At 41.8% G+C, this 22,266-nt stretch overlaps 3 protein-coding genes across 3 annotated transcripts in view; 1 reads left to right on the top strand and 2 right to left on the bottom strand.

Annotated features, from left to right (window-relative positions):
* Window positions 1-1,238: 1,238 nt before the first annotated feature.
* ERP29 (endoplasmic reticulum protein 29) lies at window positions 1,239-7,321 on the bottom strand (the record flags this gene model as incomplete). Its single annotated transcript, XM_084253080.1, has 3 exons — window positions 1,239-1,738; window positions 3,441-3,579; window positions 7,181-7,321. The coding sequence occupies 3 exons, from the start codon at window positions 7,319-7,321 to the stop codon at window positions 1,239-1,241; spliced, it is 780 nt and encodes a 259-aa protein (XP_084109206.1).
* A 1,953-nt stretch (window positions 7,322-9,274) lies between these two features.
* TMEM116 (transmembrane protein 116) overlaps window positions 9,275-22,266 on the top strand; it is a gene marked incomplete at both ends in the record, with an annotated part of 53,825 nt that continues 40,833 nt past the window's right edge. The window contains 5 exons of the mRNA XM_084253190.1: window positions 9,275-9,334; window positions 10,816-10,839; window positions 12,084-12,130; window positions 12,631-12,694; window positions 18,494-18,625. Coding sequence (XP_084109316.1) covers window positions 9,275-9,334; window positions 10,816-10,839; window positions 12,084-12,130; window positions 12,631-12,694; window positions 18,494-18,625 — 327 coding nt within the window. The remainder of the gene's footprint in view (window positions 9,335-10,815; window positions 10,840-12,083; window positions 12,131-12,630; window positions 12,695-18,493; window positions 18,626-22,266) is intronic.
* On the bottom strand, window positions 21,607-22,200 carry LOC311184087 (large ribosomal subunit protein uL6-like; the record flags this gene model as incomplete). Its single annotated transcript, XM_084253916.1, has 1 exon — window positions 21,607-22,200. The coding sequence occupies exon 1, from the start codon at window positions 22,183-22,185 to the stop codon at window positions 21,607-21,609; it is 579 nt and encodes a 192-aa protein (XP_084110042.1). The 5' UTR covers window positions 22,186-22,200.

Here is a 22,266-nt window from a genome sequence, read left to right as displayed (position 1 = left end):
GAGCAGCGGGCGAGAAAGTAGAGGTCTGCTGTGCCATGTGAGTAGCTCCCTGGACAGGGATTGAACTCGTGCTGCAGTGGCTGCAGATAGCTTCATAGGCCACGCCCCAACCCCTTGCACCACCAGGGAGGCCCTGAAAGTTATATTCTTAATCAAATGTAGAGAGTACATGTGTTGGCTACTAGCAAGCAATTAAGTTTGATCAGTTTTTATGTCTGATTGGAACTATTAGCCTGTAATTTTTTGTTCCATTCAATTCAGTACATGGATTTTCCTGCAGTTTTCATTTGCAATGACTTTAAATACCAATCAGGCCTAAGTGACAGAACACCAACAATTTAAGACTGTTTGCTCACTCCATTCAACTTAAATTTGTGTGAGAGTAATCAGACATTTCAAGGAGCTGCAATGATATGGTAAAATAGCTAAATATGAAAGTGGGGGTGTAATGAAGCTTTACCACTGCAGGTAACTATTCACTACTCCTGACAGCAGACTTGAGTCAGTGCAATGCTCTCCCACTCTGCTCTTAAAGCTGGTACATAGCGGAGTGACCGACAAAGTAACAGGTGGAAATCTCTTTTGAAAAACTTTCAAACTGGATTGTTATTCAGCTGTCTAAATCCAATTATTCAAAATCCCACCCAATTATATCAGTAAAACTAAGAAGTTGCTATAAATATCTCATGGAATATGGAAAGTAACTACAGCAAGGTTCATTAATGTCATTCAATTTTTAAGGACCATGCATTTTACTAACCACAATCAGGCCAGCTGAAACAATGCCAGTGGAAAGTAACAGACAGGCCTTGAGCTGGCACCAGTTTCTAGTGTTACCAGGAGAGTTTATACCAGCTTGGAATGCAAAATAAGTTCAGAAGGGAAAAGCAGGTCACCAGGGCAAAGTATAATTTGTAAAGGAAAACCAAATGGCTCCAGATCCACTTAAACAAAACAACAAAACTTTAATTGGATCAGAATTACATCTGTCAAGGACCTGGGCAGTACACTCTTTATAGCACCAATGCCTTCTGAGAGGGGGGATTTCACAAGCCCTCTGAATAAGTGTTCCAGCTCTGCCCTGACTGGCTCTAGAGATGTCCCAAGCAGTGTCCGGGCATACTCAGATTTCCAGTATACTGCCACTTCTTCCTCGACACCATCAAATCCCAGGAGAACCTGACAGCCAGTAGGTAACTCTCCCTACCCCCACCCCCCCAAAACGCTGGCGTGCCTTTTTATAGCTCCTCCTTCTCAGCCCCCTTCTGGAAGGCAGTCAGGATGTTCAAGCTCTTCTGGAGTTCTTCCTTTTTACTGTCGCTCATCTTGTTTTTCTCAATCAGCTTGGCAATCCGGCTCATCTCTGACGCTGGGAAGTCTTCACCTTGGTCTAAGATTTTCCCCATGATCTTCAGGTATTGTTTGGCCCACTTCTTCTCAGTCTCTTTCACATCTGCCAGGTTGTCCTGCCCTCGCTTCAAGAGGGCCTGGCGGGCCTCCACAGAAGAGGCCTTGATGAACTCCCCAGCAAGAGCATCATATGCGGGCAGGCAACCGGGCATGCCAAGGTAGACCCCATGCTCCTTTAGCCAGCGCTGGATGGCTTCCACCTTAACTGCCCCACTATAAAGGGTTGGGTTCTCAAAGTCTCCATCCCGGAAGAGGTAGAAGACTGGGTACTTCTCACTGTCCAGCTTGTATTTCTCACTCAGCTCCATATTCAGCTTGTCACCATAATCTGTGAACAGAAACCAGACATGAGAAGACAAGAAGCACAGGCCAGGTGATCACTGTGAGGGCTGTCTAGGCTGAAGGGAAGAAATCTTGCCTGTGCCTCAATTCCTCCTATGCTAATCCCTACCCTTGTGGCATTAGTCAAGTCATTTAATGGGAATCTTGAATATTAGATGCCCACTCTGTGCCAGGTACTGCTCTAAGTGATGGGCATCTAGTTTTGATTAAAAGTATCAAGGTCTCTGACCTCAAGGGTAAAGAGACAATAAGCAAATGAGCATAAGTGATTAGTGCCATGATGAAAATAAAGTGTGATGTGACCGGGACTGGACAAGAAGGCCCACCTCAGGTGGTCACGGAAGGCCTCTCTGCGGCAACGGCATGAGCTGAGGGGCCTGAACATCAAAAAGAGACAAAAGAAGATCAGGAGAGAGTTCTTCCTATCTCTCAGGAAGAACGGCCTGCAAGTGTAAAAGCTTGGAGGCATGAACGAGCCAGGCCTATGTGGGATTAAAAAAGGCCAATACAGCTGGAGCGTAGTGAGAAGGGGGTTACGTGGTAGATAATGAACACTGTCCCCAGGGGCTGGAGGGGTATGTGCACTTAACCTGTAGACTTCACACTTAACCTGTAGAGCTTTAAGCATTTGCAACATCCTTCCTGTCAACAGCAGGTCGAAGGACTGATGCTGTGATGACTGGTTTCCTACGTCCTGCCAAGGAGAATGGCCAAGACTACCTATCACATTATTAGTTCTGCCACTCTGTTCCTGAGCACATTTCTCTGCTAAGCATCCACTTCATCTGAAAAACGGGGGTCAGAGTACTTCACAGTTGTCACAAGGATGAAATACGTGTAAAAACTTAGCACAGTGGCCTGGCACACGGTAAACAGCTGATAAGTGTCCGCTATTATTATTACTAAAGCCCCAAGGAATGGACTCATGGTTGAGAAAAATGACTGACTGCTCTGGAAATGGGCTGGCCATCTGCACCCAGGATCAGACTCTCAAATTCACTAGGGAATCCACTCGGGACTGGAGGCACCCAGCTGGAGGGAGCTCAGCGACGCCTGTACGTGCAGGGCTGTGGGTGCACTTCCTGCTCCATGGCCTGAGATGCCATCAGGCCCCTTAAGCCTCAGTTTCCTCAAGAGTAAAACTGAGATACTGTGTCTCACTTCTCAGGCAGGGTTTCCAGTGAAGATTAAAAAGGAATTACCTCTTTATGGATAATAGATCACTCAAAGCTGGCAACTATTATTATTTAAACCTGTCGCTGTGGTTGAAAGCTGCCTTCAGTTTAATGGCAGCTCTGGTGGATTTGGGCTAAAGTCACACCTAATAGCTTTGGTACGAAAGAACGAAAACGAGGATGGAGTAATACCATGTCCCCTAGGAGGCAGACACCCTTTCTCAACAGTCCCCTGTGCAAGGAGTCTGCTTACTTTAGTGTGGGATGGAGGGTGAGGACGGTGGATTCCCTCCCCTCAGGTACCTGAAAGGCTGAGCTGAGGTTTTGAGGTCACACAATCTGCTCAAGCTGAGCTTGGCAGGGGCACCAGATTCTTTGAGAGGTCAATGCCCCATGGACACTCCTTGTGTGTGACTCCGTTAGAAAAGTACTGGGCATTTCCCCTACAGTTAGAGAAATTAATTCCTACTTCCTCCCTCTCTGCCCTCCCCAGGCATCTGAGCTCCTTCATACCTGAGATCCCCACCTCTGCCACCAAGAGATCATCGCTGGAGGCCGAGTTTTCAGCCAGACGCTTGAACTCATCCTGCTTCTCACCGTAGGGATACTGGGTGTCGAACTTCACCAAGACGAACTTGCTTTTGGGAATGACCTGAGGGCGTATAGAGCTGAGCAAGTGTGGGTTCCAGGGACCTTTGGAGCTAATCCCTTCCCCAAAGGCACCCCTGTTTAAGAAACAGTGGAAACCAAGCCCACAAAGAAAACACGTTCTCACATACTAATATTTATTCACTCATTCACCCAGTGATTCATTTAATAATTTAGCGGTGCCTATTTTGTGCTGGGTGCCTCATTAGGTACTTGTTCACGCTCAAAGACATTTACAAACCCGTCTAGAATAACAAAGCTGCAGGTGCTCTAAGGCCTTCTTCTCCACTGGCCCTTTAGGGAAGGCAGGGGAAACCCTCAGCACATACATGTTGGCCCCCATCATGCCCATCCTCCCAGGGAGCCTTTCCTGGTAAACAATGAGCCAGAAATTTGACAACAGCCAACTAACCAACCAAGCATCTATAAAGAAGTTGGCACCATAGAGGATACTTTGGCTAAAGGGCCCAGAGTTCAAGGTCTGCCACTTCAGGTCTCCCAGAGTTGCTGAGCGGTCAGACGGGGGACAACGTCCCCTTCCCAGTGCACAGTCCCCTCTGGCTGGATCCCTAGGTACGGAACTGTCAGGGCCAAGATTTTTCATTTTGGTAAAATGTTATACCACATAAAAGTCACCATTTTAAAGTGTACAATTTGGTGGGATTTAGTTCATTCACAAGATTTTGTAACCATCATTTATCTAGTTTTCATGACTCAAAAAGGAGCCCCATACCCAGTAAGCAGCCATTGCCCAGTCGCTGGCAACTCAAATCTGCTCTGTGTCCCTCGGGGCTGCTGTGACGGGGCTTACAGCGTACGGCCTTCCGAGTCTGTTTGTTTTCTCTTAGCATCATGTTCGCAAGGCTCACCCATGTTGCAACATAAGTCAGTATTTCATTCTTTTTTTATGGCCAATGTTCCATTGTGTGGATAGGCCACATTTTGATGATCTGTTCATCAGCTGATGGACATTTGGGGTGTTAGCATCTTTTGGATTTTTGTGAGTAGTGCTGCTATGAATACTGGCATACAAGTTTGTGTTTGAACACCTCTATTCATTTCTTTTGAATAAATACCCAGAGTAGACCGTCAGGGTCATGTGGTATTTCTGTTTAATTTATTGAGGAATCCCAAGGACTTTCTTTTGATGGTTTTTCCCAATGCACAGATTTTACCTAACAACTGCCTGTGGTCAGTAACAGTCCTTCCCTCCTCCCACAACTTTTTGTTTTTCTAATCAAAGTGATCCCCGCTGGCCAGTTTTTCATCGCAGGCAATCACTGTCCTAAGTCAAGCTGACATCATTCGTTTTTGTTGGTTGGTCCTTGTTACTTACTGTATGCTGATGTCCATTTGGTTTTAAAAATGTCTAACATTTCCAGGGGGCACAAGAAAAGGGAGAAAAGCCAGTAGAACAGGCAGTGTTTAAGTGGTCACTGAACCCCAAAAGTCTGAGCTCTGGGGACCTAAAAATCAGGAAGACTTAAAATATAAATCAGATCACATCCCTCCTGGCCCAACTGGCCTTACTTCAATTTCAACACATCACATTTATTTCCACACTCAGTGCCTTTACACATGCTGTCTGTTGGCTGGAATGCCCTTCCCCAGTCCCTTCATGGTGGTTTGTTTATTATTTACTGATCTCAGCTCAGTTCAGACTCACCCAACCCCCTCCCCCCCTCACACACAGGGAGGCCTCCTGCACTCTTAATTTAATACTGCTTCATTCCCTGATCCTCCATCATGCCATGCTGCTCTGCTTTCTTCACTGCGTTAATCATGTTTTGAAATGATTTGCTTGTTTGTTGCCCGTCCTCTCCACTAGAACGTACACTTATGAGAATAAGGACCCTGTCTGATCTGCTTTCTGCTGTATCCTAGTGCACAACAGTGTGGGGCATACAGCCAAAAAAAAAGTAAAAGCACAGCAGGATTCCCACATTCAAGCAGCTTATATCTGTATTATGGAAAACATTAATAATCATTCAGTGCTCTAATTCTGAAATAGAATCACGCTCCCATCTTTTATTTTAACCTTCTTATCCACTGGCATAATGGTTTTTTTAATGGCAAACATTTGCACAATGACTTTATTCTTGTTCTTTTACTCCATCTGTATCTCTTAATGGCTTTAGAAACCTACTTTCCTCTCATCCTTGAGGAATTGGCTCCACCATAACCTATATTTGGCCAACCTGCTCCTTCAAGGAACAAATAAATTCAATATTCCTTCATCCATTGAATTAAAAAGATACTAAGAGTCTATTATGTGCCAGGTACTGTTCTAAGTAAACAGAACAGTGAAGAAAACAGGTTCTCTTATTTCTAGTGATGGTGAAAAGCAAGGAAAAAAAAAAAAAACAAAAAAAGACAGGGAATCACTGAAAGTTAAAGCACGGAACAAGGACACTGGCCATGAGAATGCTAGGAAGCTCCTTCTGTTCAAGGATGATGGGAGAGCGTGAGGTTTAGAAAGGAACTGGAGAAAACATTGGCTCATTCGTTCAACAAATACTGAGAATTTTCAATTTGACAGATAACTTGTTTGACTGGGCAGGTGATCAGTGAACAAAACACAAGTATGTAATAGCCTCGTGCTGGAGACAATAAAATAGACATGAAGAAACTTAAGGAGTGCTGTAAAAAATCAGATAGGGTCCTGGCATTTAGACTGGTGGTAGCAGTAAGGATGGAGAGGCACCAATTGGTTAGTAAATACTGTTAGTGCCAAGTTTCCCTCTATGTCACACTTGGCCATGACGCTATCCCATTCCCACGTTTGAGGGTCAGGGGAGTCCCTTTGTCCATGAAGGCGCAAAGGGTGCTCTGTGCCACAGCAACACTTCAAAATTCTTATAACCTGGCCTTGAGTAAGCCACAAGTTCCAGATCTGTGACAAGAACCCTTTTGAAAATACAAAAAGTTCAACCACTTGAGAGATTTAAAGTTCCACTTTTTGGTTTCACTTCCCGGCAAGGGGTACATTATGAAAATAAGACGACTGGCTCTTTCTCAATATTTAGCGTGCCCACCATCCCACAGACAGAGCTAAAAGCCACCAGTGAGGAAAGTCAGGAGGAACAAGAGGGAGCTGAGACTGCAGTCAGTCTTCAGCATTTACAGTGTCCATCTACTACGGGCCAGGACCCCCAGATCTGCAGATATGGTGGGTGGGTAGTGGAGAATCCTTCCATGCCTTGATCAATTTTATTCACCTCGTTCCCAGGCCCCAGCTATTCCTTTCGAGGCAGCTGGAGCACAGCTGACCCTTAACGCTCGCGCGCTTCTGGAAGCCGCAGGGTATGTGAGCCCTGCACGCCTCCGCAAGGCGGGCGGCAATCCCCCCCCCAAGAAGAGAGGCACAGAAACACGGTCCCCCGCCCTCCCCGCCTCCCACGTGGGCCTCCGAGACTGGACCTCGCCAGCACCGCCTCCCCGCGAGGAGAGGGAGGGGCCGCCGGACCGCCGCCGCCAGGTGCTCCACAATGAGGACCCGGGCCCCGGGCGCCCACGGCCCGTGCGCGGGTGGACGGGGCGCCTCGCCCGGGGCCCCGCGCGCAGCCCGGCCGGCCCCCGCGCCGCGCCGCGCCGCGCCCCGTTACCTTGTAGAAAGTGACTGTGTCCAGGGGAAGGGCGCCCTTGGTGTGCAGGCCGCTGCCGCCGTGCGGAGCGGAGAGCAGCAGGAGGAGCAGCAGGGGGAACAGCGGGGCGAGAGCAGCAGCGCGGGGCGCGGCGGCCGCCATGACGCCGGATTCCGGGGCCGGAGCTGGGAGGCTGCGCCGGAGCGCGCCGCGCGGAGCCACGTGACCAGGAGGGCGGGCCCGGCGCGCGCACGTGCACAGCCGGAGGCTCGCGCCCGCCGAGGGCGACGGGGCGGGCCACGCGAGGGGCGGGGTAACAGCGCGGCGGCGCGCACGCACTCGGGGTGAGAAGGCGGGACGCACGAGCCGGAAGGCGGGAAACAGGAGGGCGGGGCTGTCGCGCATGCGCACTCGGCGCGGCGCGGCTTTAGACGCGTTCTTTTCCCGTGCTCCTCCGCGGGAGGAGAGTTGAGGCGCGAAGCGTGCGCCGGGCGTGTGTGCGGCTCCGGGCTCGCCGTCTCCCCTCCTCTGCGAGGGTGGCGAGGCTAGCCGTCGTTCCTTCCTGCTTCTGTTCTGTCAGGCAGTCGCTCGGGACCGTCTGCTACCTTCGGTCGTGTGGCAGTCAGACTGCTGCAGCCCTCGGTCGGCCCACTTCGCCTCAGGCGGGCCTGCCGCGGCTTCCTTCAGCCGGGTCCCCTTTCCCTCAGCTGCACCCCGCGGCTAGTCAGCACCCCGCGGCTAGTCGGCGCCCCGCGGCTAGTCGGTACTCCAGGCTAGTCGGCACCCCGCGGCTAGTCGGTACCCCGAGGCTAGTCGGCACCCCGCGGCTAGTCGGCGCCCCGCGGCTAGTCGGTACCCTGAGGCTAGTCGGTAGCCCAGGCTAGTCGGCACCCCGCAGCTAGTCAGCGTGCAGGCGGGGTGGGGGTGGGGCCCTGCCGCTGCGCCCTCAGTCTGTGTGGTGACGGCCTCGTATCTGAGGCACCAGGCCTGGCACTAGGCCCCCAGAAAGACAGCCTCGCTGGAAACCGAGAACCACACACCGAGGTCCTAGGTTCCAGGAACAGGAAAAAAATTCCTACTTTTCTGTTCAACGGGTATTTTTTTGTTCTGGGCAGCATTTTTGTTTTTTGTTTTCTGTTTTGCCTGTGGGAATACAGAATAGAGTTAGAAGGAACAGCGCGGTGCTGAGGGCACTCACCACGTCGGGCGGAGCGGACAGGATTACTGATAGAACCATCACAGTGCACTTGGTAGAAAATAAGACGAAAGTGTATTGCAGTATTGTGAAAACGGTTGGGGAGCCAGTCAGTCCTGCTCAGGAATGTCAGGGTAAGTCGTTGACAGCACATGACTTTCGAGCTGGAAGAGGAGACATTTATGGGACAAAGGCTAAAGGCTGGTCCCAGCAAGGAGTGATCTAGAAGGGTCCATTGCCGTAGTCTACCTGGAAGAGGTTAAGGTCTTGCAATGGCACATAACAGCGAGGTAGAACAGGGGAGAGAAAGTTTGGCAGAGTAGAATTCACAAGATTGGACACATGGATGTAAGGGTAAGGGAATAAATTATACATTATAAGGGACTAAACAGCATATTCAGTACTGTATGTGTTCATTAAACGCGTGTGTCTATAAAACAGTGATCATCAGAAGTTAATAGGGTCCAATCTTGGGCGACCACTTTGATTGGATAAACATTTTGAGAAAAAGTCCCATAGTGTGTGTCAGGGTGGGTCATTTTGGAGAAGTTTCAATTTGCCCTAATTATTTTTCAAAATTTATTTATACATGCAAGAACTGGGGTATAGGCCAGAGGTACAAGGCGGGCTGTGTGTGTGTGCGCGCGCGTGTGTATTCACCAGAGACAGAGCGGGGAACAGAACAAGCAAACTGACTGAAATACACTGCTGAGGGGAGCAGCAGGCAAGTCAGGAGAGGTCTGATGCACCCTGTGGGTCAGCTCCCTGACTGGGAATAGCTTCACAGGGCTGTACTTAACCCCTTGTGCGACCAGGGAGGCCCCAATTTACCCTAATTATTAAACACAATAAGCTACATAGATAATACAAGTTAGAAAAGAGGGAAACCATTGTGAACTAAGATAGTTAAAGAAGGCATCATGTCGGCGGTGGAAACAGAATTAAGCCTTGGAAAAAGGAACATTTCAGGTGGAGAACCAGTGGGAAGGGAGCAGAAGTGGTAATGAGCATAATGACCAGTTCTACTGGAGAGTGTTCTTGAAATAGTAGTTAATAAGATAGTTTAAGCCCAGGCAGGGGACAGTCTTGAAAATAAAACTCAAGAATTTTCTGTTTTTTCCTGTGGCCAGTACGGGGTTATTAGCTGTCTTAAGAACCCCTTTTCAAGACATTTAGACTTTAAATTATTCGCTTCTGACGATGTAAATGCTTTGGATACACCTAGTTAGTGTGACCCATCAGGAAAGACTTTCTAGTCATGATTAGTTTAAAGTACATTTTGAAAAAAAAAAGTAGAGGAAATGGACTGGTTGGGATCAATGCTGATGGTATAGAAGACAAGGGACTAATTTAAAGAGAAAAATGGAAATAAGTAAATCCCCAAATGTTGGTTAGTGATATAAAACCTTTTATTTTTTTAATTTATTTTTATATATTTTTTACATCACTGTTCATTTTTTAAAGATTTATTATTTATGTATACAAGAACTGGGGTACAGGCCAGAGGCGTGCGGGGTGGGAGGATTCACCAGAAACAGAGTGGGGAACAGAACAGGCAGATGGACTGAAATACCCCGTTGAGGGGAGCAGTGGGGGAGACAGGAGAGGTCTGCTGCACCATGTGGGTAGCTCCCTGGCCGAGGATTGAACTCGTGCTGCAGTGGCTGCAGATAGCTTCATAGGTTGTGTCTTAACCCCTTGTGCTACCAGGGAGGCCCATCATTGTTCATTTTTAAACAGTGTTTGATTCCCCCCCCCCCCCCGCCACCTCAGGTGTAGTCCCCATAGAATTTCTTTCCCCTGTGCTCCATCATCACAGTCCCCTGTGCTCCTCCCTCCCTCCCTGTGATCCCTCTCCCTCCTCCTCCTCCCTGCAGGATGTCTCTGATTTATAATTGTCTGTCTGTGATATAAAACATTTTGGAAGAGATGCCAAAAGAGAAAAGTTTTCCTGTCATGAGCAACAGACTGATTTAGTCTGGTTGTTCTCTGAACAACCTGAGATTTGTTCTTCACTGAGACAAGTGTCCTTTGTCCAAAAGCATTCTGTTATCATTTGGTGAGACTGTGATTAGTCTCCTCACCGTTATTATATAGGTATCTGAAGAGACCACAAAACTCTTCCTAAGACCTTGTAGTAGAGATTTCTGATCCAGAAATTTCCTGGCATTTTTATTTGTCTAATAATATAAACAAAATGATTAGCACCTAACTATGTTTAACAGTGTCTGGTCTTTTACTCCACTCTGATTTCTTAATCTCACTTGAATAAAAGAGTCATGTTTAAATATCTCAAGCCACGCAAATCATCTTAAGTGTCTGCAAGTATGATTATATGAAGATAAATAACTACATAAATAAAATATTCTTCCTTCTGCTTTCTCCTTCCCTCAGTCTTTGTCTAAATTTTACCAGTTCTTCTGTTCAAATGTTAGTCAATGTGTATTATTTTTGTGTGTAGATCAATCGAGATTTTGCTATTCAGGTAATTTTTCGTACCATACTATATAGTATCTACTGAATCGGTATCTTATTTGTCTTTGTATCTTCCATAACATAATGTTGTACCTAAAGTTGATACATAAACATAAGTATATTAAATGAATTATGTAATTTAATAATATAATAGTATTTCTGATAGAAATTTTTGGTACAGAATATTTAAGAAGGCGTTAGTATTAAATAAATATGACAGACATTAGTCACCCCTTATCTGCACAAGTATTACAAAAATGTATTGATTGTGTGAATTTGCAATTTCTCTTTCCCATTACCAGCTTCTGTTCCTAAGCAGACTTCCCTTCTTTCCCAGTTCTCTCTCTCTTTTTTTCTATTCGATTTCTCTCTTGCAACTTTAATCTTTTCACTGTGACCATTCTTTACTTTTGGTTATTCCTGCTCCTTACCCCTTCTCAAAATTTCTAGTGCTTTTTAGAACTTTCTTTCCTTGTCACCTGCTTTTTTGTTTTGATCTTTCTGCTTGGCTCTCTCTCCCCCTTGTCACCACATTCTCTCCTTGCCCTCAAGACATAGGACAGGATTGGGTAGGGAGAAGCCCAGCTGGGCCAGGGGTGGAGCTACCTGCTCACTGCCTCGGTTCCAGAAGCTGACGCAGAAGGACTGGGCTGTGTAGGCAAAGCTGGGACTGAACTCCTTATGGCCTTCCTACTGGAGGCGAGCACTCTGGAGGACAACTGGGCCTTGGTGAGAGGAGAAACTGTGCCTGTCATCCTTTTTGCTCCCCCTTGCTTCCTCCCTGTTCTGTATTTTCCACTTAACCATATCTCTCGCTGTACTATTTTTTCTTCTGTCTACTTTTCTACTGTTTGCTATTCTAGTTTTTCTTTGTCTCTCTGTCACTTTTCCTGTTATTCTTTCCACACATCTCTCTCTCCTCTCAAAATTTTAATTTTCTCACTTCTTTACCATTTTATGCTTACCTTTATTGTCTCATTCAACTCTTTTTTTTTTTTAATTTGGTTATTTGCTACCCACTTTTATTTTCCTTTCGTTTCATTGTTTCCCAGAGACATAGCAATAAAGGAGGGGAAAAGAGCCACTTTGCCTTTCCAGGGGTCTGTTTAGTCTTTCTGCTCTTTCTGAAACTTGTATGTGTTTGGATTAGGCATTAAAGAAGAGCTTGCACCTTCGATAGTTAATAAACAGTAAAATTGGAGTAAGGTTGAATATTAAATATAAAAGGTTTAATTTTATTCTCTCTTCTTTTAGTTTTTTTCTGCAATACAGTGGATACAATTTGTTATGGCTACTCTGAGGTAAGTTTATTTAATTTCATGTAATAAGATTTTCTAATCTAGAATAAACAAAACTGGAGACTTCTGAAATTTTCTTCTCCTTTCCCTGGGGATTTGTTTTTACTCTTTAGTTAGAGAGAAATGCTTTTCTTTACCATGTTGATATTTTCTGATTAATAAAATGTAACAATAGTGATAATAATAACAGTAAACAACAGATTGAGGGGTAACATCTGGAAATAAAAAGACAGCTTGGTCAATAACTTTGACTTGCAAAGTCAATAGCAAATGCTCACTTTAGCAGCCCAAAAAGTAAAACAGGAAAGAATACACAGAAGACTAGCATGACCTCCACATAAGGATGATCCACAAATTTATGAAGCAGTTCATATTTTTTGAACTAATTATTTCTTGTCCATTATATATCAATAAAGCGGGGAAAAAACAAAGGAAAAATCAATAGCAAAAATGAAGGAACCCCAGTCGTCCCGTTTTAATGATCGTCTTTGTATCTTTGTCAGTGTTATAGGTTCAAGTTCACTTATTGCCTATGCTGTATTCCAGAATATACAGAAATCTCCAGAGGTAAGCAAAATCATTTTGTGTTGGACTTGAACTTTTAGTGACTTAACCTTTGAAATAAATAACAAAGGTGTTTCCTATAATTCATTGAATAATTGTGTAAATTACTTGTAAATTTATAATTATGATATGTTAAGATATTTTAGACAATGTCAGTAGGTCTCCCTTTTCATCTAGTTATTTTAATTATAACTTCAAATTCTGAAAGATTGACTTTTTGAGGTATGCATTATTAAAGTTAAGAAAAGTGTTATTCGAAGCCTATATTTATGCCAAACATGGTAGGTGAGTTTTCTGATGTTAATATTTTGATAAAATTGCCAGTGGGGTTGGGAAATAGTTCAAAGACTTTGCTAAACAAAAGATGTTTGTTTTGCTCTTCTGGCCATGTAGGCAATTTCAACTTATTGGTAAAAACAGAGCAAAAATACGCCTTCTGTAAAATTATCCATACCAAAAATATTACATAAAAATCTTTCTCCTATTTCAGTGAATACTAGATATGTTTTCTAGCTCAGTAAATATATTTTTAAATTATTTATTATCACATTATTTTTTTATTGTGGTAACATTGGCTTACAACACTGTCTATGCTTTAGAGGTATAGGTTTACATCCCTTTAGATGCATGTTACCACACCCCATCCATCATCAGAGCACCCATAATCCTCTACCACAGTCCATTGAATCCCCTCCCCCTGAGCTCCCCAACTCCCCTTCTGCTAGCCTCATCAGTAAAGATTTTTAAGAGAAATGTACAACTGTCTCTCAGAACAAAAACAAATTAGGTGAACTGTAGTTCAGGACATGTATGGGATTATTTTATATGTAGAAAATATGTTTGGGTTTTCTTGGTCCCACTTTAATAACAAAATTTGTATTTTATGTTGAGAACTTACTGTGTTCCACCTATGCTGCATGCTATACATACTTTGTCATTGGTTCTCATCACTAACCAGTGAGAAGGATGTTAATCTCATTTCACAGATGAGGAAATTGAGGCTCAAAGTCACTAAGTAACTGATTCCAGTTATACAGTAATAGCAGAGCAGGGAGTTTCAAAAGTCCAGCTCTTACCATTTTTTCTTTCTTCTGGTTGCCTGAGTCATTGTCTCCTCAGCTAGTTCCCTCAAAGATTTCTCATGGAGTTCTCCAATTTACTGTAATTATTTTTAATTTAATAGATAATTTTTGTCATTTTCAGAGTACACCTTCCATCTGATTTTGCTATTAGAAATGTTCTTTGATGATGAAGTAAAGGAAAACACAGAGCCTTGCTGACACTTTTAACTTTTTAAAGTTCAAGGGAAAACTTTTGTTCTCTCCTTAAACAAAATTTTTAGAACTTATATTCTAGACATATGTGTTAGTGTTTTAAATACATTTTTTAAGTTAATACTTAGAACTAATCTCTGAGGTAAATATTATTAGTCTATTATTATAAAAATGGAATCCTAGTAAGGCTGAGGGACTCTCCTAAGGTCTCATAGTAAGTATTAGAGCCAGAATTTTAGAGCAAGCTTATCTTGTTTCAAAGCCTCTCCCCACAGATCATGCTCAGCGAAATAAGCCAGAAAGAAAAAGAAAAATACCAGATGGTCTCACTCATAGCAGGAATCTAGAAAACTTAAATAAGGGACCAGGAAAATGAATAACTATAAGAAAGTGAAAATCAAAATCAACAAAAAACTATGAACCAGAGACATTTTTTGGGGGGTGGGGGGCAGGAGGGAAGGGATTGGGGTCAAAATGGGGGGGTTGCAGTTGTATGGGGAATATAAAAATAAAATTTATTATTTAAAAACATAAAAAACAAACAAACAAAAAAAAAAAACAAAGCCTCTCCCCACAAACACTTTTTAAACAACTGAAACATACTGCCTAATGAAAAGCTTGAAGTTTTAGAATGTAGTTACATAGGAAGAACTAGAAAGAAGAAATCTTGATACTGTATTGTTCTTGCCTACAAAAGTAATCTTAGGTCAAACTTCTTTCTGTAATTCAGATTTCCCTAATATGTACTGAGATTTGAGTTCAGATGTTATTAAGTTAAAAAAGCATGAGTTACAATTTGGAATGAGTTAAGCTTAGCCTCAACACTATTGACCTTTTTGGGTAGATGGTTATTAGGGGTGATGATCACTCTTCTGTATATTAGGATGCTTAGCAAACTTCATCTGTTAGATGCTAGTAGCAACCTCCTTCCCATCCCCAAATTGTGACAACCAAAAATATCTTTGACTATTGTCATATGTCTCCTGGGGGTGGGGGGTGGGGCAGGTATAATTGCTCCTGGTTGAGATGCACTGCTCTCAGGTGACCTCTGGCAAGACAGTGACTTAAGAATTTTTAAAGCTGTGGGGTCTGGTTTGACTGAGGATGTGACCTTTAATTTCTCTGGCTTTAGTTCTCACGTCTTTCAGAGCCTAAAGGACCTTAGCAGTCACTTAGTTCAGTGGTCCCATGTATTCTCTTTCCTTGGCCTAGGAAAAACTCTACTTTTTCCAGGTTAAAATGTTAGCAATGCTCTGTGTTTTTCTTTACTTCTTCATCAAAGAACATTTCTAACAGTAAAATCACATGGAAGGTGTATTCTGAAAATGACAAAAATTATCTATTATTAAAAATAATCATAGTAAATTGGAGAACTCCATGAAAAATCTATGAGGGAACTGGGTGAGGAGACAATGACTCAGGCAACCAGAGAGAGAAAAAAGTAGCTCAGGTTAGGCAGTGTTAAAAAATTAAAAAAAAAAAAAAAAAACTTGAGGCAGATACACTTCACTGCACTTCAGAGACTATTTCCTTGTAAAGGTCACTTTTGATATTCTTTGTAATTCTATTTCACTTAAGCAGAAATACTGAGAAGCAGGATTTTAGAAGAGTATTGATGAATTGTTTTAGATCTTTTTTTTTTTTAATAGAGGCATATTTATTTATTTATTTTTGTTTTGTTTGTTTATACATGCACTGGGTACAGTCAGAAGCGCGGGAGGGTGAGAGAATTCACCAGAACCAGAGCGGGGAGCAGAGCAGGCAGAAGGACCGAAGTACACTGCTGAGGGGAGCAGCGGGCGGCAGGAGAGGTCTGCGCGCCATGTGAGACCCTCCTCTGGTGGCCGGGGAGCAGCCGGGGATCGAACTGGTGCCGCAAAGGCCGCGGGCAGCTTCGCAACCTAGCGCTCAACCGCTGCGCCACCGGGAGGCCCAGTTTTAGATCTTTCACCTCACCAGGTTAGACCTGGACTCAGAACCTCCTGAGAGGGTCCTTCACACAATGCTTCCCAGTCTGCTCTTAATTTAAATGAAAGTGTGTATGTAGATACCTGCAAATCAATACATGCACGTATATGTGTATACACACACACACACACAAGTGTGAGTGCGTGGTTTTTAAAAAGAGCTTTTGCTTTCATATTGAGGACCTTGTCTTATGCTTTTTTGTGTCTTTTTAATTTTTTAAAAAGATTTATTTTTTATTTATACAATATCTGGGGTACAGGCCAGAGGTGCGGGAGGGTGAGAAGATTCACCAGAGACAGAGTGGGGAACAGAATAGGCAGACTGACCGAAGTACACTGCTGAGGGGAGCAGCAGGCAAGACAGGAGAGGTCTGCCGCACCATGTGGGTTACTCCCTGGCAGGCCAGAAATGGAACTCTCACTGCAAAGGCTGTGGACAGCTTCACAGCTGTGCACTCAACCCGCTGCATCACCAGCAAGGCCCCCTTTGTGTCTTTTTTTATTACCAAGCATTTGTATTGATTGTATTTTCCTTAAAGCAGGACTGTAACACGTATTTCTTTGTATTGCCTCAACATAGTATCTTGTTAAACATAGAAGGGGTGAAATTTTTCTTGACTCCAATAAAGGTACTCAATTAGTTTTTGTTTTGTAATTGATGACTTTATCTCCTATTACTAGAACTAACAGTTTTCCAACTCTGAGTGAAAACAAACTACTTTTTAAATTTTTTTTCTTTTATTTTTTGATCTCTTACATTGCTGTTAATTTTTGTACAATATTTGATTTCTCCCCTCAGGTGTAGATCCTGTAATTCTCTGATCCGCCTGTTCTGTTCCCCACTCTGTCTCTGTTGGATCCTCTCACCCCCTGCACCTCTGGGCTGTACCCCAGTTCTTGTATGCATAAATAAATAAATCTTTCAAAAATAAATAAAATAAAAAGCTGCCTCTAGCCTATATCAAAAGTCTATATATACTTTGCTTTGTTTCAGGTTCTTTATTGTGTTCCATTGGTCTATTTGTCTACCCCTGTATCAATACCTTATCAGTAGTCTCTGTACTCCAACTTTATATTGTTTCAATATATATAAGGCAACTTCCCCTTTTTTCAAAAGTGTCTTGGTTATCTTGAAATTTTGTATTTCTGTATATAAAATTCTCTACAAATACAGATTTTTAAAAAGATTTATCCATTTATGCATACAAGACTGGGGTACAGGCCAGAGGCACAGGTGGGGGTGGCGGTGAGAGGATTCACCAGAGACAGAGTGGGGAGCAGAACAGGCAGACTGAAATACAGTGCTGAGCAGAGCAGCGGGCGAGTCAGGAGAGGTCTGCTGGGCCATGTGGATAGCTCCCTGGCTAGGGGGGCTAGAACTCATGCTGTAGAAGCTGTGGATAGCTTCCATGATGCTGTGCTTAACCCCTTGCGCCACCAGGGAGGCCTACAAATACAGATTTAAAGCCAACTTGTCAAATTCCACAAGAAAATATGTTGAGATGTAACTGAGATTTCGTTTACTCTCTACTACTAATGTGTGGAGAAATGACATTTTTATAATATTGAATCTTTCAATACATGAGAATGAGGTATGTCTTCAGTATAGGTCTTTGGTGTCTCTCAGTAAACATCTTACAATTTTCTCAATAGAAGGACCAAAACTATTTTTAGAAAAATGGGAGTTAGGAGGCCAAAAAGAGAAGGATACTAAAAAGTAAGAAAGACAAATTTGACCAGTGTGGTCAGAAATTGAGAAACAACAGGCACTACTCATACTGATATTTTCCCACTCTTTGACTTTTCATTGATATGGAAACCTGTGTTACAAGGTGAATAAATCTGAGGAGCTAATGTATAACAGGGCGACTATGGTTGATAACACTATATTTTATAATTGAAATTTGCTAGGAGAGTAGAATTTAAATGTTCTAACAAAAAAAAGTAGATATGTGAGGTGATATATATATTAATACACTTGATAGAGAAAATCACAGTGTATATGTATTTCATATCATCACATTATACATATTAAATATCTAACAATTTTATTTGTCAATAATACCTCATTAAAGAAAAAAAGAAATTAAGCTACAGCTATCAACCATAGCAAATTAAACTATATTAAGGTATAAGAAAAGTCTGTTACATTTAAGTCCTCAACCATATCTTTCAACACTTGGTGATTGATCTCATTTCCTATTTTCAGAGATGTTGGCTGTGCAGCTAGAGCACTTTCCCATTTGTGGTGTGTCTCCCGTCATCAAAAATTTCTCATCAGCTCGTTCCTTCTTTGATTCTGTATCTGAAAAGACTGTCTCTGAGGAGGAAGTTTTAATACTAATTCATCTATGAGTATTCCTATTCCAGGACAGTTGGGGTAGTTGTAATTACAGATTCCTTCCTACCTGGAATATTCCCTTACAGCCCCTGAGTATACCAATGGCTGAGGTTCCAGAATAAGTATACCCAGTTTTCTACTAGAAAATTAAAACATGAAAATTGGTAGTATATTTTCTTGGCTACAGCTATATAACATGAAGCTTTTATTGCTTTGACAGATAAGGCCGCTCTTTTATCTGAGCTTCTCTGACCTCTTCCTGGGGATATGCTGGCTCATTGAGGTGCTTCTTTATGGAACCTCAGCAGTCAATAAGGACACTGTCTGCTATAACCTGCAAGCAGTTGGACAGGTGAGTGCTACTAAATTATGACTGTACCTTGCAAGAAATGTACAACTTTAGATCTAAGTAGGAAGCAAAACTAGTTCATCCAGGGAAATTGGACCCTTTTCTTTATTGTTACACTTTGAAACAATGACTTTTATTCTTTTTCCATACTAAAAAACATTATTATAGAAAATTTGGAAAATTCAGAGAAGCAAAAAGTTAAGAAATTAAGATCACTCAGATAAAATCACTTTAATATTTTATGTATTTTATACATCTTTCCAGATATTTTCTAAACAAAATAATACGTTAATACTTTTGTAATTTATTTTTCTTATTCAAGAAATTATGAACATTTTTCTCCTGTAACAAAATATTTTTCATGTAGTGAAATATTTTTCTATAACATCTTTTGGGATTATTGGTTTTGAAAATTATAGTAATATAATAAACATTGTCTTTTGGAAATATTACAGATTACCATACATGGGTTATGTATCTTTTATGAATTTTATCACCGTATTATTCCACACAGTAGCATTAGTATATAATGTTTCTCCTGTACTTCTAAGACTTAACAGGGTGAAAATAGTAGAGATAAAATGCAGTCTGAACTTCCTGCCGGATGGTTCTCCTGGGATTTGTTAATACAAGGGAAAATTCTTTGATTTTAGTAGGAAAATATAATAATATGTAATTGATAGTATGAATCCTTATACTAATATGTTACTATCTTATGTAAGTTTAAGTGTATAAGAGACATACTTTACTCAGCCGTGCTAATCAAGTCTCATGAATTAAACACAGTTAAGGTTATATTGTTTTCTCAGATAAGGAAATATATTATAGTCTTGGAAGTAACAAGAACATAGACTCTAGGTTCTTTTATAATTCTCTGGAGAATACTAATGTTTTTGTTTTGGTAAGTAATCAACCTAATTAGGTTTGGAATGTGAATTTTGTGTCAGTATTTTAAGGGCATGGTTCAATCTTAGTCTGTTTTTCTAAGTGTTGACTCCTGATTTGGGGTTGCTATGTACAAGCATGGTTCAGTGATTAGACTGTGACTTGTATGAATTCGTATCCAGAAGTAAGAGTACCCTCTTTTCTGGTTCTTTCACTTCTGGTTTCCCCTCACTCCACATTTTCCTGCCTGAGGGAAAGATTCTTCTTTGCTTTCTGAAACCAAAAAGATGGGTTTCTCTTGAGTTATAGGTGCTTTCATTGAGCAGCATTGTGAGCACTGAGGCAAAGCTGTGAGACATAAAAAGAGAGAAATAGAGTTTGAGAATTTTACTTCTGGGTAGTTTACTTCTCCATGTTTAACTCCCTCTCATAATCCACCTGCTTTTTTTTACTTTCCAAAATCCTGAAGTCGTTGATTTTTACATTTTTCCCAGAGTTTTTATTTTTAATCAGTGGGAATGATTGGATATACAGGCTTGAACATACTAGGGTTTTTCTTTTTGTATGTGTATAGGAAGCTAGAAGTTAATTATTTTTTAATTGTGATGAAATATATATAACACAGAACTTAATGTTTAATCATTAAATTCTGTTAAAAAACACAACATAAAATTTGCCATCTTAACTTTTCTTAAATATATTTATAGTTCAATGGCATTAAGTACATTCACATTGTTGTTCATTTGTCACCACTATCCTCTGGAAATTTTCTACAGCTTCTACATTACAACTCCAGAAAATATTACCATCCCAAACAAAAGTCTGAACCATTAAATATTAACTCTCCATTCTCCTACCTCATATCCACTGTTAACCACTATTCTATTACTGTCTCTGTAAATTTGACTACTGTACTTCATTTCAGTAGAATCATATATTTTTTTTTAATAAAGGCATGTTTTATTTATTTATTTATTTTATTTGTTTGGTTTTTTTTGTTTATACATGCACTGGGTACAGTCAGAAGCACGGGAGGGTGAGAGAATTCGCCAGAGCCAGAGTGGGGAGCAGAGCAGGCAGAAGGACCGAAGTACACTGCTGAGGGGAGCAGCGGGTGGCAGGAGAGGTCTGCATACCATGTGGGACCCTCCTCCGGTGGCCGGGGAGCAGCCGGGGATCGAACTGGCACCGCGGAGGCTGCAGGCAGCTTCGCAACCCAGCGCTCAACCGCTGCACCACCGGGGAGGCCCTAGAATCATATATTTGTCCTTTTGTATCTACTTTCTTTTTGCTTAGCTTAATATCAATGTTCATTAATCTTGTAACTGTTTATAACTGTTAATTATATAACTATGATAATTCTTTTTTTCCCACAATTTTAAACACTACAGTGTTTAATTTACATATAAAAAATTTAACCATTTTCAAACCAAAGATTAACTCTTTAATATAGAAAAACCCTATTTATTTGGCTTAAGGTCTCACTAATACATACATGTTCCAAGTGATTGTTATCAATTTTTTCTTAATTTAAAATCATGAGGGACTAGGATGCTGAAATAAATGCCTAAAGCAAATCAAAGATTTAAGACTGAGAGGATCCTGGAGCACTGAAACCATGTTTATCATAAACTCAATATTCCAGCTCTTACCAAAACTCTTTGTTCTATTTCTCATTTGCCTTTTCACAAAAAGTTACTGGTAGAGACAAGTGAATGACGCATACTTGCCTCACAACATTCAATTTTAGATCACTACAAAATTTCTTAATTTCTATATCCAATTAACAATTTCAAGTCATCTGACACTGTTACTATATTCCTCTTGCCTGTAACACCCTTGATATTCCTTTGGAAATCAGATTCAAGCCTTTTCTCTGTAAAGTCCTTTGGTAAAACTGTTTCTTGTTACTTTTCTTAGCACACTAGAACTGACTTGAACTGTTTATTTTCTTAAAAGTTTGAAAGGATAATCTGCTTAAGGGAAAAAAAAAGTCCCAAATCAATGATGACTTTTATTATTGCATTTAAAGATGTATCACAAATAGGTCTAAGAAATCATCCATTATCTTGCTACTCTGTAGCTGGACAACTTAAATCTTATTCATCAGCTTGCTGAACTGTTCCTTTTTCAGAAACATAGATACCATCCAAAAATTTCCTGATATCCTTGTTTTTAATTGTCGTGGCTTGCTGAATCAAAGCAGCTGAATTTGATACAAGTTCAATGTCGTTTTCTTCAAGAATCAACTCATCTTTCTGGGCTTGAGATACTGAACAAGCAACACCTTGTCTCATCCGAACCCTACGAATGTATTTTTCACCCAAGAAATTTCGGATTTCAACAAGAGACCCATTCTCCTGAATAACAACGTTGATAGGGAAGTGAGCATACACAGACCTCATCTTATAATGGAAGCCCAGTATAACACCCTTGATCATGTTCTGTACATGACTACAGATAGTGCAAACAGTAGCCAGTTCATTTCTATTTCCCCACCATTTGTCAACCCGGAGCCTCTTCTTTTTCTTCCCAAGCAAACTGAGTTCAACATTGATGTAATTGAAGTCCCTCCACAGGGTGCCTCTGGGGCCCTTCACAATAACAGAGCGACCCTTCAGGGATATGTCAACATTTTCTGGAATGTCGACAGTCTGATTGCTGAGAATGGTCTTCATTCTCGCAGTAGATGCGGCAAAGCTGAGAATTCTTTATATATTAAGGATACAGGTCTTTTATCAGAACTAAGATTTTTCTTC

This window comes from Talpa europaea (genome assembly GCF_964194135.1).
Source record: "Talpa europaea genome assembly, chromosome: 14".
Taxonomy (NCBI): Eukaryota; Metazoa; Chordata; class Mammalia; order Eulipotyphla; family Talpidae; genus Talpa; species Talpa europaea.
Note: the sequence above shows the minus strand (reverse complement) of the source record. Positions and strands in the feature narration are given on the sequence as shown.